The sequence below is a fragment of the Lepisosteus platostomus genome, chromosome 20 (assembly GCF_059453375.1).
Source record: "Lepisosteus platostomus isolate fLepPlt1 chromosome 20, fLepPlt1.hap1, whole genome shotgun sequence".
Taxonomy (NCBI): Eukaryota; Metazoa; Chordata; class Actinopteri; order Semionotiformes; family Lepisosteidae; genus Lepisosteus; species Lepisosteus platostomus.
The window spans coordinates 3,867,340-3,884,108 of record NC_142630.1 but is presented as its reverse complement, the minus strand read 5'-3'; the positions used below and the strand labels follow the sequence as shown (position 1 = coordinate 3,884,108).

Here is a 16,769-nt window from a genome sequence, read left to right as displayed (position 1 = left end):
TCCTTCTGTTTTCTAAGGCTTTGCAATTACATATATTTGGTTGAAGAAAAGCAAGCTTGTTAGTATTCTGTTGGCAACTTATTTAAAAACTGATATAGATTGGGAATGATTGTCAAATGTGGTTGATAAATGCCAAGTCTTTTTTAAATACTTTGTTTTACAATTCATTATTCCGTTCAGAGAATGCAATGGTTTGATTAACTGAGATAAAGGGAATACAAAGGACTCTTATGGCTATTTTTGGTTTCAATATTCCCATCATGACAGGTGGTAGATACAGTATAGTAGCTACATAACTAAACATTTTAAAATATTTATTCTATTCATTAACTGATAAATCAGTGTTCTGTTCTATGTGAATTTATCCCTGCTCACTTATTTGGGTCACCAGTGTATGATATGATTTGGATGGAAAGGATGTTCTTTTCTCAGACAGGGCATGCAATCACAGACTGAGGCATGCAACCTATTGTGTGCTGTCAAATGCCCCCTACTGGCAGCAAGAAGAATTTCATATTGAGTACAGTCTGGTTCAGCTTCTTGTGCTAAATTGTTTTTCTCTTCCCATTAAAAAGATACAGTTAATAGTACTTCTGCAGTATCATTAAAGAGATGTAAAATCAGACATCCTGTTTTAAAAGCAGTTGGAATGAAATATGCTTTAACCAACCACTGGTTGAAAAGCATAAATGAAAGTTTTTTTTTAAAAAAAGATTGGAAATTTTCATGTGTGTGAATCTGAAAGGAAGGTGGCTTTCTTGAGATTTTGGTATACAATGCTCTTGAAATTACCAACTACCACTGCAATGTTCTTAATGTAGTAGTACAAAAAACATCTGTAAAAACGTATAGTACTAGACTAGTTCTGGAGGGGAAAACCTTCCTTCCAATAATAAGTCTAGGAAATTCATCTGCAAGTGTTGTTCCAATGGACAGAATACTTGTATTCAGATATAGGACTTCAAACAAAGGCCATTTAGTTCCTAGTGATTCAAGGTGTGTAAACAATAACGAATCAAGGTTGACTAACAGTTTCTCCAAACATTTTTATTTTAAAATTATACTGTGTACGCATCTACACAATGATTTCATGAGTTAAAAGAATTTACTAGTATTGCTGACAGAGTATTTGAAACGTTTTAAAGGGCAGACAATCTAAATTTCTAAACCCCCTGGGTTCAGAAGAAAAGCTTCACTGGGTTGCTCCTTCCTTTAAAGAGCTTCGTTTGCACAGATTTAGGTTATGTTCCCATTTTCTGAGTGTGATTTTATGTTCATGATGATTTTTTAAAATGATTGTACCTGGTGATTTTGTAATGACTCTCAGGTGGATGTTTGAGTCTCTTGGAAGGTACTTCTAAATGGATTATTTCTGTGCTGCAGTTTTAAGATATAAAGAAACTATCATAGCACCATAAAATGTATAATAAAGCCACAGCTTATTATTATTGTGCAATTAATGTTCTTAGTCTCCTTGCCAACCCTTTTTACAGTATTTTACCCTTGTTACACAGGCAGAATTGGGTCTTGTTGACTTTCTTGCATTTTGTTCGGTAGCCTCCCAGAGATTGAAATCAAATGGTTATATATGCATTTTTTCTCTAGAAATGGGAAACTCCGTTATTTTCAGATGAAAAAGATCCATGTCTTTTGCTTAATGTCTAAATAGCTCTCAGTAGCTGGATTTAATAGGTACCACAAATTACTTCCAGACTTTCTGAACACAACAGCACGGTTTCCTATAGAGAATTGTAAATATAAATAAGGGTAATGGCATGTTATTCCATAAACTTAATGGACTTAAGTGTTGCCGAGTATTTTTTCTTTTAAAAAAAACGCTTTAGTAGATGTCTCTGTATCAAAACTACAAAGGATCTTTGTCAAGGTCAAGGGTACAAAAAGCATGTGGTTGGTATTTCCTGTTAGTTTAACTTAAACCTTCCTTCCCTGAGCTTTTACAAAGTCTGCAAAACAGAGTCTTCTGAGGCTGGGAGGAGGCAGCTGCTGTGTTCCTATGGCAGATCAAAGCAGATCTTACTCATTAATTTCCCTGCCACCCAATTCCTTTCACACCATTTTGCAAGACGATGTTTGGAAATGCAAAAAAGGGTCTCATTTAATTAGCTTTTGACATAAGCTTTTTTTTTTAACTTGCTGCTTACATTCTGTAGTTTTCTTGAGGGAATCTGAATCTCCTTTTGTTTTTGCTTCATTGTTCGGTGTATACTGTATTCTCCTGAAGCCAAACTCTTTCAAGTAATTTCTACAGTTATTAAAAATTTCATGGATTTTAGAATTTGCTTTCAATATAATGAAACCTTCTCTGTTTACACTTGAAAACTAGTTTCCTACCCTTTACTTGATTCAGATGAGATCCATTAATTAACACGGCTAATCATATAACAGTCACACCATCAGGATAGTAGAGATGTCCAGCAAGCAGATCAGGGGACTGAATTGCTACAGAATGCAAGCTTCAATTTGACATCTGATGAGGCTGTGCAGGCAGCATGGTGGTGCAGTGATTAGCAGTGCTGCCTCATGGCTCTGGAGCCCCGAGTTCAATTTTTTGGGGGGCCACCTGTGTGGAGTTGGTATGTTCTCTGTGTTCATGTGGGTTTCCTCTGGGAGCTCCAGTTTCCTCCCACAGTACAAAGACATACTGGTATGTAATTTGTTTTTTTTGAAAAATTGGCTGTGGTGTAAGTGAGCGCATGTCTGTGTGCCCTGCAATGGACTGGTGTCCCATCCAGGGTGTAACCTGCCTTGCACTGGTTGCTTGCTGGGATTGGTTCTGGCTCTTCTGCCGCTATTGGATAAAGTGGTTAGAAAATATATGGATTAGGATGTGCATGTTATATAAATCTTGACTTACTCCGTTTTGTTCTTTTATAAACAATCGCCAGAACAGGGCCGCGATAATATATTTCCTTTGTTTCATATTGTTTTGATGACAGGTGATAAGTTAAAATTGTAAATGAGTACCAGTTGTGAAGTTTTTCGTTCTTTTAGAATAGTTATTTTTATATCTTTACACAAGTCGTGTCCTATATCTTATTACAAAATTTTAAAACTACAAAAAAGTTCTTATCTACCATTGCTTGCTTACACAAAATGCATTGCTACCAAAATGCATTGCTTAGCTTTTTCTGCTCAGCATGCAATTTAGTGTTCAAGAAAAGGCAAATGAACACAAAGTGCTTGTTTTGGTCCTGTTCTTTCAAATTACTTATTGTGCACTGGTGTTAATAAACATTGAGTAAATGTTTACAGGAATCTCAGCTCCTCTGCAGTCAACAGACAAATGAACAGAACTGCCTTGCCAGTTTCTTACTTAGTCTTCACTAAAGACCACATAATTACAACCTTCCTCTTTTATCTGGGCTTGGCAGGCTGATGTACTGGCAGAGAGTGGATGGATGATGTGGAAGGATCTACACTGTCTTAGCCCACTGGCGCTGGACAGAAAAACAGTGTGACCAAACAGGCAATTGCCACCAACAGCCGGTCCTTCAATGGAGTCTGATGGTGATGGTGACTGTTCTACAAGAATGAACGTAGACTTCGAAGGAGTCGTGCAATCATGGCTGTCTTAGGAACAGAACAGCTGTAATAGGAGATTAGCTGTAATGTTTTACCGAATATGGAAGCCTCCAATCCTACAAAGCACCAAGTAGCTGGTTTTTGTTCTATCCAAGCTCTAAATAATTTCACTGTATGATTTTTTACTTAATTATTCAAGATGTATTCAAGACTTTGTTCTTTAGCTTCTGTTCAAAAAGACAACTATGAAATCTGAGGCATTTGGTCTCTCTGGAATGAAGTTTGGGGATAACTGATCGAATTTCTGCATCAGCATGTGTTGTGATTTTCAGACTTCACAGTTAAGACTTCAGAAATCACAGTTATAACTCACAGTTATATATCAAGTAGCATACAGTATGTGGTAGATTTCCTTGACAGAGGTATATACTGTACAGTATGTAAACCCCCATGAACAGGCTCCTAAACTGTACAATACTGTAGTTTCCTTGAAATTATAAGTCAATAGCAAGGCAGCTTGAATAAGCTTGAAATAGCTTATTGAGTTTATGTATTCAGAAACAAGTAAACTACATTCAGACACAAAAATGTTAAGATGTCTGAAATGTGAAGGGAAAATAAGGATGACCACACAGGTGTGGCACTGCTAAATCTAAAACTAGTTCCCTGGAAGTTTAAGTAGAAACATATACGTGTTTCTGAAGCATATGCCATCGTCATTATGCCAACTTAAAATGAGACGTTTGAGTCAAACCTGGACAAACACTTTTGCCATTGAACATGAGAACCTGAATGTTCAGCCTTTTCTTCAGCAGACCTGTGTAAAGAGTCAAGAGATAAACCAGTTAATATCTCATGATGTTATTTAACAGATGTACAGGAGGTGGTCAAACTGTAACCCCACACTTACAGTCTCCTACTGTATGTATAAATTCTCTCTGGCTGCCCTCAACTCTTCTAACTCACCCCCCTCCGCCCAGCTTCACCCTTGCAGCTGCTCCTCTGATTCACTGCTCATAAACGAGGGGGTTGTGAGATCACTGGACAAAGTTTAGGTGAGAAGTATGCTATCTCTTTATATACATCGTCTCGTTTTGTCATTACAAGAATTTGACTAAACTGCTGACTTGTTTGATAGCTGGGATCTAACTGACGTGTTAATGGTGAATTATTGTAAAATGCTTTTCTTTTGGAATTAAGATAGGATTTCTTGTGAGGTTTTTGAATGAAAAAATAGCATCACTTACCCCATGCCTGCCAAACTTCAGGTTAGCTAAGGGTCCAATTGAATAGGAGATAAATAATTGTGGAAACTACGAACAGCCACATTTGCTCACCCGAAAGATGATGATAATTGATTCAAAGCCTTGATTTATAATGGATTGATTCTATTTTAATCTATTTTCTTCTTGTTTGCAGAAATATTTGTTCCTGTATCGTATTTAGTTTGGCAACCACGAGGTGAGTAATATATTGCCCCCCCCAAAAAAGGAGCCTTGATTGGTAGATTTTGCAGAAGCAAAAGCAAAAAGTCTAGGAAGGTAGAACAAGATTCTAGCTACATTTTTGTGTAACTTTTAATGTTTCAAGGATACGATTTTCAAAGCTAGTCTACCAGGTTTATCTCAGGTTTGCAGGATTTAGATTTATTATTCATTTTAGATTTATCATTCTTTTTAGGCATGTTGACTGATATTTTCTGTCACGTATTCAGTAGTTTGGCCTAATCCTAATTAATGCAATGCAGAGAAGAGAGTAAAAAGTACCAAAATAAAAGGGAATGGCAGGGAGAGAATGAGTCAGGGAGCTGCTGGAAAGGTGAAGATAGGGTGCTGGGAGGGAGACTCGGGAGGTGAGATACTTATGTGTTGGAGAGTGGAGGTGGGTAAGTTTAGAATTTTCCCTCTCCCTAAACATGTTTAAAAACACTGTTTTGTTGAGTTGTCTGAGGTGTTGCTTGTGATTAAGCTCAATTTAAAAATCCTTGTTTTTTTCATCAGCAAGGCGATACTGTTTTGAGGTTTCCATGCAGAGGACATCTGGACCTTGTAGATCCTTGTCCTTGTGTAGGACATTCCCTTAAATCCCAGAAAGTCTCAAAATTATACAGAATATTCTAAGCGAGGCTTTACTGGTGCAATATGCAATTTTTACACTCTTTGATTTGACTAATTTGGTAAGAAAAAGTAAGACGTTCTGATATCTAGAAATAAGATTATATCTATGAAGATGTACCTTGAAGAAAGGCTCTGGGTGGTTTTTCCATCTTCTATCCCAGATGTTTGTGGTGCTGCTTCTCATAACCTACAGCATTGTTGGAATTGCTTCCTGTGGAAATCCAAAAACAGGTTCTTAAACTGGCAGTTACTGGAAACAGCAAAAAAATAATCAAGTACTTGAAACTTGTAGTTCTCAAGGAACCTAAAAGTGATTATTATAATAAACATGCTTTTAAAAATGAGAAAATTAGAATTTATTGTGCATTGGGCAGTAGCCAGAGATTAGTATAATCATAATTTTATTAATTATAGTAGTTTTAGCTCTTTTAGTTTTATTATATTAGATTTTAAATTGATCATCTAGCATTGTAAGTAAATATTATGCTGTTCTCTCTGCTAAGAATGCTAAGCATGTCAAAATATTTATTACAGTATGTGTCTTTTCATTTTCCTTCAAATTCCAGTAAGAAAAAACACATTCCATATTACTAGATCCATACAGTACTTTGTTTGATGACATATTGTTGTAAGAGGGAATATTTTCTGAACCATTTTAGATGCCTGATGTAGACAGATGATGCAGTGTGGGAATGGCCAAGACAGACAGTACCAGATTGTGAGGTGGCTTTTTAGTTCCTTACCTAAATAATCCTTGTAGTCTTTGAAATACTTGTGCCTTAAACTGCGCCCATCTGTAACAAAATAAATAAAAATAGCACTGACAAATCAACTGTGCATTTTCAAGTCTCAGTTAGAAACCCCGTAGCCACACAGGGAAGAATGCAGAAGTATATGCAAACTCCTCCAACCCCCCCACCTTTGAGCCACTCTTCTTTAAACATGTTACACTTAAATCCAGAAGTTCAATTCCTATGGGAGAAAGAGCAGCCCTTGCTGACAGCTCCACATGACTGCAACTGTCTATCCATCCATTTTCTAACCCATACAGGGCTGCGGGGGAGCTGGAGCCTGTCCCAGCAAGCAATGGGCACCAGGCATGATACACCCTGGATTGGATACCAGACCATCGCAGGGCACACACTTACACAAACACACAGACTTCAATACCAGGTCCCAGTTTTTCCCAGAAGCTAATTAACCTACTGTATCAGTATGGCTTTGGTCCTATGGTAGGAAACCAGAACGCCCAGAAGGAAACCCAAGTAAACATCTGGAGAACATACAAACTCCATGCAGACAGCACCCCAGGAATTGAACCCAGGGCCCCAGCACTGCTAGGCAGCAATGATAAACCACTGCGCCACCAGAATAGTCATTAAGCACGCAAATCATTTCAGACAGGGAGAGACCATGTAGCTACAGGTGGCAGAGTGCAATTGGCATTTTAGTTTCAGATCTGTTGAAATGACTGATGGAAGTCAGTGTACTTTCAGTTTTACTGTAAGGACAGAGGGTGGTAAAAGGTTCTTCAAAAAACCCTCCCATGTAAAAAAGTTCCTGCCACACAAGCACAGTGACTTTCCCCTTTGTGAAAACCATGAGATGAGAACATCTATTAGCAACATAGCCATGCTGACCAAACAAGTCTTAGTCCCACTGTGCCACAGGACTGCTCCCTGGACATGGAGGACTCAAATGCTTTTAAGGGAGGAAGTTACTCTAACAAGCTTATGTAAGATGCGTCCTGTTCCAATGCATTGAGTCCTGTACTGTGGCTGTACTGAGTGTCAGTCTTGTGAGTCTCGGCTGCTGACCTGAGTTCCCGCGCTGTTTGATGCACTGACCCCTGTTGGGGATGCCACCAGCAGGGTTGCCAGGGTTGATGATGTGGCACTCGTACCCCGTGGGGCAGTGCAGGGGCTCATCTCCATCCTCTGTGGTGCTGCAAGCTTCCGCTGAAAAAAAGCCCAACGACAGGGTGTTTTTCTTTCTAAAAATAAGTTCATGAGGGGGTCCAACCCTCATCTCTCCCAGTTCAGCCTCCTATGAAATATCGCACTTCATGCACACGTTCCAGTTTTTGCATCTCTCCCTTGCCTCATCTTTGCCCTTGCAGCAGCTTCCTGGTTCATCACTCATTCAAGGGGGGGTTCTGACAGTCCCGTCCTTACAACTAGTTTTCCCCAGCCAGGGGAGTCACCCCCATCAAAGCTGACTATTGTAATCCTGCCTTTCTCTTCTCTAGGGTTTTCACCCCAAAAATCTAAAGAGGCTCCTGCTGTGACCGGATCATAAAATAAAATAAATATTTGCATAAATTATAACAGGATTCCTGGGAAATTGAATATTAAGTGTAAATTTGCAGTTTGATTGCATTGTCTTATAGCCTAGTTTAGTTTGCCAAGGATCTGTACTCAACTACGCAGAAGCAGTTTAATTATGTTTTTTTTCCTTCGGTAAAACTATGGAAATTTTCTATTTCTGTGGCAACACATTTATTAAAACAGCAAAGCAAGGCTTTTCAGCTAAAAATGGAAATTACACAACAAGAAAACTGCTCAAACCAGGGTGGTCCAATTGCACTCCTATTAGGCTGGTCTGACTGCTGGTTTTCATTACAGCTCAGCTCTTAATGATCCAAATAAGCTACTGTTACCAGCTTAATAGGACCAATTTACCATCTTTTCCCAGCTTTTCAAGTGCTGCTGCTTGAAGAGACACAGAAAACCTGTAGATAAAACTGCCCCTTCCTGGATTGCAGTTGGACCACCATGAATTAAACATTCAGTTTTGTCTTTTTCAGATCATGCTTTTGAAAGGAACACATGAAAAGATGGGAAGAATGTGAACATTTCTAAGCCAGTATAAACAAACTATTCAAAACCCACACTCACACACTAGAACGAGCTGACTGAGCAGGCCTCTTGTTGTTTTCAGCATTTCAATAATAACGCCAACCCCTGATATCTTATTATGAAGACTGCTGATGATCGGATTTACCTTCCAGTGTGTGAAAATGTTTAATTGAAGTATACAAGAATCTCTCATGAAACTGTTCACAATTATTTCAAGTATTCAAAAGCATTCATTTAGTAACACTTTAGTTTACTAATATTTTAGTGAGAAGTACTGTAAAGCAGCTTGCACATTTGAGTCTTGTGTTTCTAGATATACTCTTGTTATTGTCGTCATTAAGTCCCTGTCAATGACAGAACAGGTGACGCTGTTTTCATGACCACTTCCTCACCTTGAAGGACTTCCTCTGGGCCGTCCAGAAGCCATCCATTTCCTCCCAGCCATCTCGGTTTCGGCTGCACCAGCCAGTCAAGAACTGGTAAAAATCACAAAATATTTAAAAACCCTTATGAAGCCGAATGCACAGCATCACAAATGGATGTGTCAATGTTGAAAAATGGTATCCAACTGTTATGTTTTTTGGAGACACATACAATTAGAATTAGAACATTTGTCATGTTGTAACATTTGTATCAAGTTGTGTAGTGCAAACATGATGATTTCGAACAAGCACGAAGTAAAAGTTGTTTCCAGTCTTGCCTAAACCCATTTGTGATAAGGAAATTGATTCTAGTTGGTGAGTCCAACTAGAATCACAGAACAGTGATAGAGAGCTTTGCATTTGCCTTTAACACTCAAGAATCCTAAAGGCCCTCTCAAGAAAAATAAAGAAAATGTTAGAGGTGGGCTACAAAGCTTGGGTTAGAAAGAATCAACATTGGTGAGTGTCAAATTACAATAAAAGTAAAATGTACAAGGTAACTTATAAAACCTCTAATTAAGATTGCAATAAGACAACATTTCCAAGTATGTGCAGTGCCATATTCCACGATTCAGAAGGAGGCAACATAATTTCCTGTGAGGTGAGGCTGGTGAAGATCGTAAAACAAGCAGGCTTGTGAATATGTCTCTTTTAATCCAGCAGAACTATTGCTCTTGACTTCAAGACAGTTTTGCCGATAAATTGAACATACTGTACTTGTTAATTCTGCGTGCAGATCACATTGGAATCTTTCTGCACTGAAATGTCTTCTGCACAACCTGAACTTAATTGTTCCTACATCGCTTTACTTTAGTCATTACAGTGACTAGTGAGCAGGAAGGGTCGATTTTACGTCACAATTCTCGCGAATTCTCCCTCTCGCCCGTGGTCAGACCAGCAATTTGCGAAAACATGGCGAATTAAAGTACTTTCACAAGTTCAAGATTTGACGCTTAATTGGAAATTTGTCAAATGTTTCCATACCGTTAATTTTATTTTGTTATCGAGATATAATAAGCGGTCTAGGAAACTGGAACTGCAGTTCCCCCTTAAACGCTGAATTGAGAGATGGAGCCTTTATTAAGCACGCATGGCAGATGACCGACAGGCTAATGGCCGAGTGTAGAGGAAGACTGGCGAATGAACACTTTGTTTTAGTTTTGGCAGTGTAACGCATTAACTGCCAAGCACGAGTGACTGCATATTGTAACGCTTACGGCCGACAGGTACTGTGTAAGAGCCGGCGTACCAGAGCAGGTGACGTCACCGCCCTTCCCTGTGATAGCAGGACCACAGCTACTAGGCTGTGGAGAGATCTCTCTTTAGCTCACCGGGCTGGGTCGCTGCAGAGAGACGCGGAAGTCCCGGGTTCGAGCCTCCAGTCGGGATGGGGCCGACCAGATGCAGCAAGGGCGCCCGCCTGAGCCCCCGTTGCGTTACAATATGAAGCAAGCAAGCAAATCATGAAGAGACACGTATTTTCAAACTGAAAGGTTTTAGGAAGCTCCCCCGTCAGGACGTGTGGGAGGTAAGCTGGCGTTTCCCTCTGCCTTCCACCCCGTGCTCTCAAAACGCTTCCTCAAGCGCCGCCAGACTTGCACCGTGTTTCCCCTTTCACGCCCAGGAGACTGTGTGCGCTGGTGGAGCGGAGCAAGCTCTGACCCTTTCTGTTAGCCAGGGACGCACCCGTGTCTCTGTCAGCGCCGGGGAATCTTATATCCCTGTGTGCACGCCTGCAGCATTGCCTAGGCTCCCGGTTTGCTCTTTCCACATCTTGTAGGCAACGCTGCAGGTGTTTCTGGATTCATTATACTTATCAAGTCGGGAAAAGAGAGTTTTTTTTCTCCCTCCCAAAGCTGTCACGCCGTCCCCCAGCAGCGGCCGTGTGCACTGACCTGGTGGGGGCTGCACCGACTCCAGGCAGGCGTAAATGCAGCCGTTGTAGCAGCAGCGCTTGTGCCGCTCGCACTCCGAGTCCGAGCGGCAGCTGGGCACCTCGCAGGCCCGCTCGGGCAGCGTCTGCGGGGGCGGCGGGCAGCGGTCGTTCTTCTGGTACTGCGCCGCCTGGGACTGGCTGGGGTACTCGTAATCCTGGCGGCGGCCGGACAGGGAGACACGCTGGTTAGCAGCCCAACACGGTCACACGCCACTTTGGAAAGAGCCGAGGGAGGCAAGATCACATGCCGTGGCCTTCATTTCTCCCTTTCACTGAGCTCCCGTCCCCCCAAGGCGCCTGTGATATGTTTTTGTTTTTCATTCTCCTCTCTAGACAAACGTACCCCGTTTTGGTCTCCATTTTGTTCTGCTTTCATCCAAGTGGTTTATTTCCCGTAGTTCCCATTCAGAAATGCGGTGTAAACTTGTTAAAAGGCCTGAGGTCAGATGTTAAGGCACCTACGTAGTTTACTTCTGTAACAGATGTCCTAACAGGCAAGCATCAGCACAGGTAGAGACATGTATAAACATTGCATATCTTTTTGAAAGAGGAATAAATTATCCCTCTTTAAGATAACATTGCTTTTCTCTTTGCTTTGTGGCCTTATGCTTTGTGTTCCCTACTGGTGGCAATATCTTGCAAAGTTAATGACTAAAAAAGCCCTAAATCTCCAAGCATTCAAATCAGTGGTTTAGTGGATTGTTTTGGGTGAACAAGAGAAATAATGGAAAAGGGTGTGTCCAAAACCTTTTGGCTAATTCATCTTCTCTGTGCAGAAAACCTGGACATTATTCACAAAATCAAATACTTTAAAACTTGAATATACTTCCTTGAATATACTGTACATTGTCTTAATCTGAAATTTTGCAGACTCCTCATGCACCCTCCCAGATCAGACACTGATGCTACATCTCCCCCATTTTTGGTCCTAGATTTCTGGATACTCAGTCAAAAACATTAAAAGTTCAAAAACACACATTCTACATGCTAAACTCTCTATTTTTTGCCTTTAAACAGTTGCTACAGCTACTTTCAATGTTTCTGATTTATGTGGAGTAATCTGGGTAACTGTTGGAGCACACTGATTAAGGCACGGTTTTTGTAACATGTTCTTGAAGTACCCGAGCTAGGGTTAGGTTTGAACAACACCTAGACATTTTGTGATGCATTTGCTGTGATTTAGGATGCATTTGAAATGGAGGAAAACAGTTGTTGTGGTGTTTCCTCAAAGATGAAATTTGGCCCAATTTAACAGTTTTTGGTTAGCTTGCACACCTGCCAATCAAAATATGGTTCACAATCAGACGTGATCTTGTCCATACCAACTTCTGATTGAATAAAATACAGTATCAAATTCTTTTACTGAACATGATTGTGTTCCAGAGTTGTTGTGTCGTCTTTTAGTACCCAGCAGAAATGCAGGAAGGGACGATCTGCACAGTCCTCTACAAATTCCTCAGCTTATGTGTTGATCTGAGGGTTATCATTGTGTATGAAGTAAACAAAGACATTAGATAAGTATTTTATTGGTTCTTTAAATCTCAGTAAGGGTTCCATCTGATCATTTTGTGTGCCCCTAGAATGCTGTTTAATGTAGCTAAACTGTCTTCCAGCTTCTGAGCAAATTCATTTAAAGAACAAATTGATTCACCGTTTGTGCATGAAGATCAGAAGAGTGACATTCCTGCAGATCTATTTGCCTGTGTATGAATGTTTGTTGATCTTTTTCATTTTATATTCTCTCACAAAAGATGTGTCCTGTAGTCACCGTGTGTAACAATTTAATTCTTTTACACAATGGAACAGTTCTATTTGTCTTCTGTCTTCTCCAGGAATGAGCTTTTTGGAAACAATACAGATACAGTAATTATAGTCTTTGAGGTTACTTTTGTTTTAAATTCTAGAAACTATAGATAATATGTCAGAATATGGAAGTACCATGTACATATTATATATTTCAATGCAAAATATCTTTTTCATTTAAGTTTTCTAGTTTTTCATACTACTAGAGAAACTTTTTTTGTTTTTGTCATTTGTAAGTCTGGATTTTGGTATGCATTCATAATGTTACAAAGTGAGTAAGTTCTTTTGCTGTTTCCGATGAAGTGGAAAATCTTTTTTTTTATTTACTTTTCTTCATGTTCTTTTTTATGAAGTATAGCATAATGTTAGAGCAGTCTGTGCCTTTACAGTCTCTGAGGGTGGGAGGTATTACAGATGCCTCAGGATTTTGCAAATTTGATAATGGGTTCACGCAGTGCAATCAAGTGTCAGCCGCAGTGGGCTGGTGAGTTGGGTGGTGGAGAATTAGCCCAAAAGCCGTAAAACTCCAAGCAAATGTTTGGCACAGACTGATGAAATGTGGTTTCATCAGCTATAGCAGTCAGGTTGTCTTGCCCACATTGCACTGTACCCACATGTAGAATAAGAACAGTAGTGTGCTGTTCCAGCATTAACACTGCAAGAAGTGCCCTAATGAGAGTGCCCACTGTAAAAGAGAGACTTCGAATGGAATGGTGTAATTTTTTTCTTTGATTTTAAGATTCCATCAGCACATTCTCACCAATTTCATTTTCTTTAGGATTTTTAATGGGATCTCTTTACCATCTTCTGATTGTGGTTCTAACTGCACAGAAACTGATAATAGCCGTAAGCAGCTGTGGCCTAGTTTAGGGATTACAAAGGTGCCGGTGCTCCTTCTGGATAATAGAAACGGCACACCTCTAACAACCATGGGAACAGGCGCAATAGGTCTCCGACTGTATGGATATACCAGTTGGGTATCGGTATTGGAAAGAAACAAGTGCATGTTACTTTACTGAAAAATAAGGCAGCCAGAGCTGTGCCATATCGGTCATCATGGAAGCTACTGTGGTGTCTAAATTCCTGAGAGAAGATTCCACATCTGGTGTCCCTGACAGTCGCCTCCTTCTAATGGGATTTGGAAACTATTTGAGTACACCGTCTTGCTTCAAGCACAGGCACAGCTTAGGTCTTTCACCAGTTTGTTTTTTTGTACTTAGAAACAAAATTAGAAAAATTTTAGAAACATCTTAGAAAAATAAATATTTGGACAGGCTAGTATTACTTTTTGTATGACTTAATTTACCATGTCACCTTACTTACTAGTCAAAGAATGACCTGGCACTGTTCTATGCAAAGTGTGATGCGACAGCAAATTAATAGCATTCAGGCCTCTCAAGCTCAATCATGAGACACTCTGCACTGAAGCCTGCACAATATTGAATTATTTCTCCCTTCCATTTCCTCCACTTCAGGCTTCAGGCACAGCTTTGTCTTAAGGGACTCCTTTCAAGTTCAAGGTCTGCCAATAATAATTTCTGAAACAAATGTGTATGTGCTTATATCTTTTATGTCTTCATACTCTCAGCTTCTCACCCTGCCCCGTGAGGCCCTGGGGAACTTTACTGAACCACTTTAGCTGAGTTTTGCCTGTTTTACACACAGAGGTGAACTTAGAAGAACGACACTCCTGATCAGAGACAACAAAACTGAAATGTGTTAGCTTCATTTCCACGTCCAATGAGTGAAACTTCACTGCCGAGATTAAAGGTGCCATTGTATTTTAATGTTGCTGCATAATGGCATCATAATCCCTTCAAAATTGCTGCACAACATGTTATAATTACATGCATAGTGCTTTATAGGGACATGCACAAGTGATATAATGGCCATAAGAAGTCATGACATTTGTTCCAGCATTGTTTTGCTTGAAATTCTTTGGCTGTGTAGAGACCACTGTGAAGAGTAAATGGATCTGGGAGGCAGGCACTGACCCAAAGGCTGTCATTAGTGTCATTTAAACAAATCCACACAAGTGGAGAAAGAACACTAACTGTTACTGTTATACACCTGTTCTGTCCATCTATTCTTGGCTTCATTTTCAGTATGTTTGCAACAGGTGATTATGAATTAAATACACCTGGTGAGCTGCCAAAGGAAATGTGCACAGGTAAGGAGGGGCTGCACTAACCTTCCTGCATTGCACTGATCTCTGAACATGGAAAAACCATAGGCACATCCATCTACATGAGCAGATGGTACAGCAGCTCCTAGTACTGAGCTGCCCTCCCTGAGTACAATAATAGTTTAGCAGGAGAAAGGAGCATGAAAATAACTGAAGCCACAATATTGAGGAAATATATTTCATCAAACCTTCACAATATCTTGGTCTTAGTGTTTTCTAAAATACACAAAACATAATTTCAACATTTATGAGACACAGAATACAAATTCAGCAAATTGGTGTTCGTTATTATGCTCCTTTACTTAAAAATGAATTGCTTTCTTGCTTTTCAAGACATGAATCCCCCTGAGAACTGGAGATTTTCACTGTGTTTTTGAATGGTCCCTCTGTCTATCAATTGGAGCTCTTTATGGTTGGAGAGAGTCAGATCTGGTTTACGTGGATGATTATTTTCCAAGATCTGAAACCCATTTTGGGGGATAATGATTTTCCTGCAATGAAGCAGTTGATGCAGCAGGAGTCCTACCATTTTGTCTGCTTCAGGTTGTCTATATCTTAATGTTTTATGTGCTACCATTCAGTTGCAAGTGTGTATATGAATGTAAAAGCAAACACAGATTGCCATTTTACTAGTTTATTCAATCACTAACAAAGCAAGATCTTGCTTGTATGGGTCGCTTTTCTACTGATGGCAACCTGGGGAGTGTGCGTTTCTTTTGTGGGAAACAGGCGTGTTAAATTAGCCGCACTTAAATTGCAAACATGACTGCAAAGTTTATATAAACGTTTTATGTGTGCGCTTGCTTTTTTTAGTGAACCTTCTTGAGGTGTCTGAGCAGGTTAGATGCCAAAATAAGTAAAACATTGTTTTTAAAGGCAGTGTGTTACTTTAAAACGGTAAGGTGAAATGTTGGAGTAGACAGAACCACTTTGATTAACACCATTCTTTTGTACAGTAGCTGTCAGGATACTTTTTATATTTTTGGAACTTACAAATCACCTCTAGTATTTTACAAAATGTGCTGTATTAATTAAAAAAAATGTATGGAGATCTTAAAGGAAAGAGCAGTACTGGAAAGGATGGAAAAGATGATTGGAATTTATATCTCAAAATGGGTCACAAGCCTTTTTCAATTACTGCAGCCTTGAGGATGTGGACCATTGAGATTTAACAGTTGTTCTCCCCACCACAGGTTACACTATGCAGCCCTGGTTTAAAAATGATCTTTGAGAGATTTTAGTGAGTTCCCGCTCAAATTTGAAACTTTCTTATGATGTTCCATGAATCCACATACAGTAGGTTAGCTTTACCCTTTCAGCGAAACTGAGTAGAAACACTGAAAGGTTACTTACATCATCCTTGTCTCCCACCTTTTGGTGCAATCCCCTTTTCCGTCTTCTCAGGGAGAATCCAATGTCTGAAAAAAGCACCAGTGCACATAAGAAAGCAGCCAGGGCTTTCCTTGAAGCATTCTTCTGCATGCTCCTTCTCACTTGTTGAATTTTGTCTTCCTTCAAAGATGAGTAGCTCTTTATAGAACCGTAGTATTCTGAAAGTCTTCAAGTCTTCTTCTAGCCTCTAATTTCTTTATTGATATTTTTTGTTCATATCTTGGTGCTCTCTCTGCTATTGTAGGATTATTTCCAGGAAAGGAGAAAAAGAAGAATGGCTGGAGTCTGATCCTGGACTTGAGAGTTGGTTAATTCAGTCTGCATGTGGAGCACACGTCTGCCTTGTGCAGAGAGGGAGAGACAGAGACGAGTGAATGAGATATTTTTAGACTTTCTAACTGCCTTTGCAACGGGAGCTCACATCTGGCACTCTCTATTCAAAAATGTCAGTATGCATTGGACGGCCGCTGAGCATGTCTGTGTGTGTCTGGAGGACTGCAGGGAGCGAGTGGA

General features: G+C 39.9%; 1 protein-coding gene and 1 long non-coding RNA gene across 2 annotated transcripts in view; one reads left to right on the top strand and one right to left on the bottom strand.

The window, feature by feature from the left end:
• Positions 1–1,032: 1,032 nt before the first annotated feature.
• wfdc1 (WAP four-disulfide core domain 1) lies at positions 1,033–16,762 on the bottom strand. The gene is made up of 7 exons (XM_088613532.1): positions 16,218–16,762; positions 10,836–11,031; positions 8,911–8,994; positions 7,478–7,618; positions 6,404–6,454; positions 5,779–5,871; positions 1,033–4,360 (listed from the first exon to the last, which is right to left on the bottom strand). The coding sequence occupies exons 1-6, from the start codon at positions 16,344–16,346 to the stop codon at positions 5,813–5,815; spliced, it is 660 nt and encodes a 219-aa protein (XP_088469658.1). The 5' UTR covers positions 16,347–16,762; the 3' UTR covers positions 1,033–4,360; positions 5,779–5,812.
• Positions 9,842–16,769, top strand: part of LOC148644290 (uncharacterized) — a 21,384-nt gene continuing 14,456 nt past the window's right edge. The window contains exon 1 of the long non-coding RNA XR_015928625.1: positions 9,842–10,468. This is a non-coding gene — a long non-coding RNA (uncharacterized LOC148644290). The remainder of the gene's footprint in view (positions 10,469–16,769) is intronic.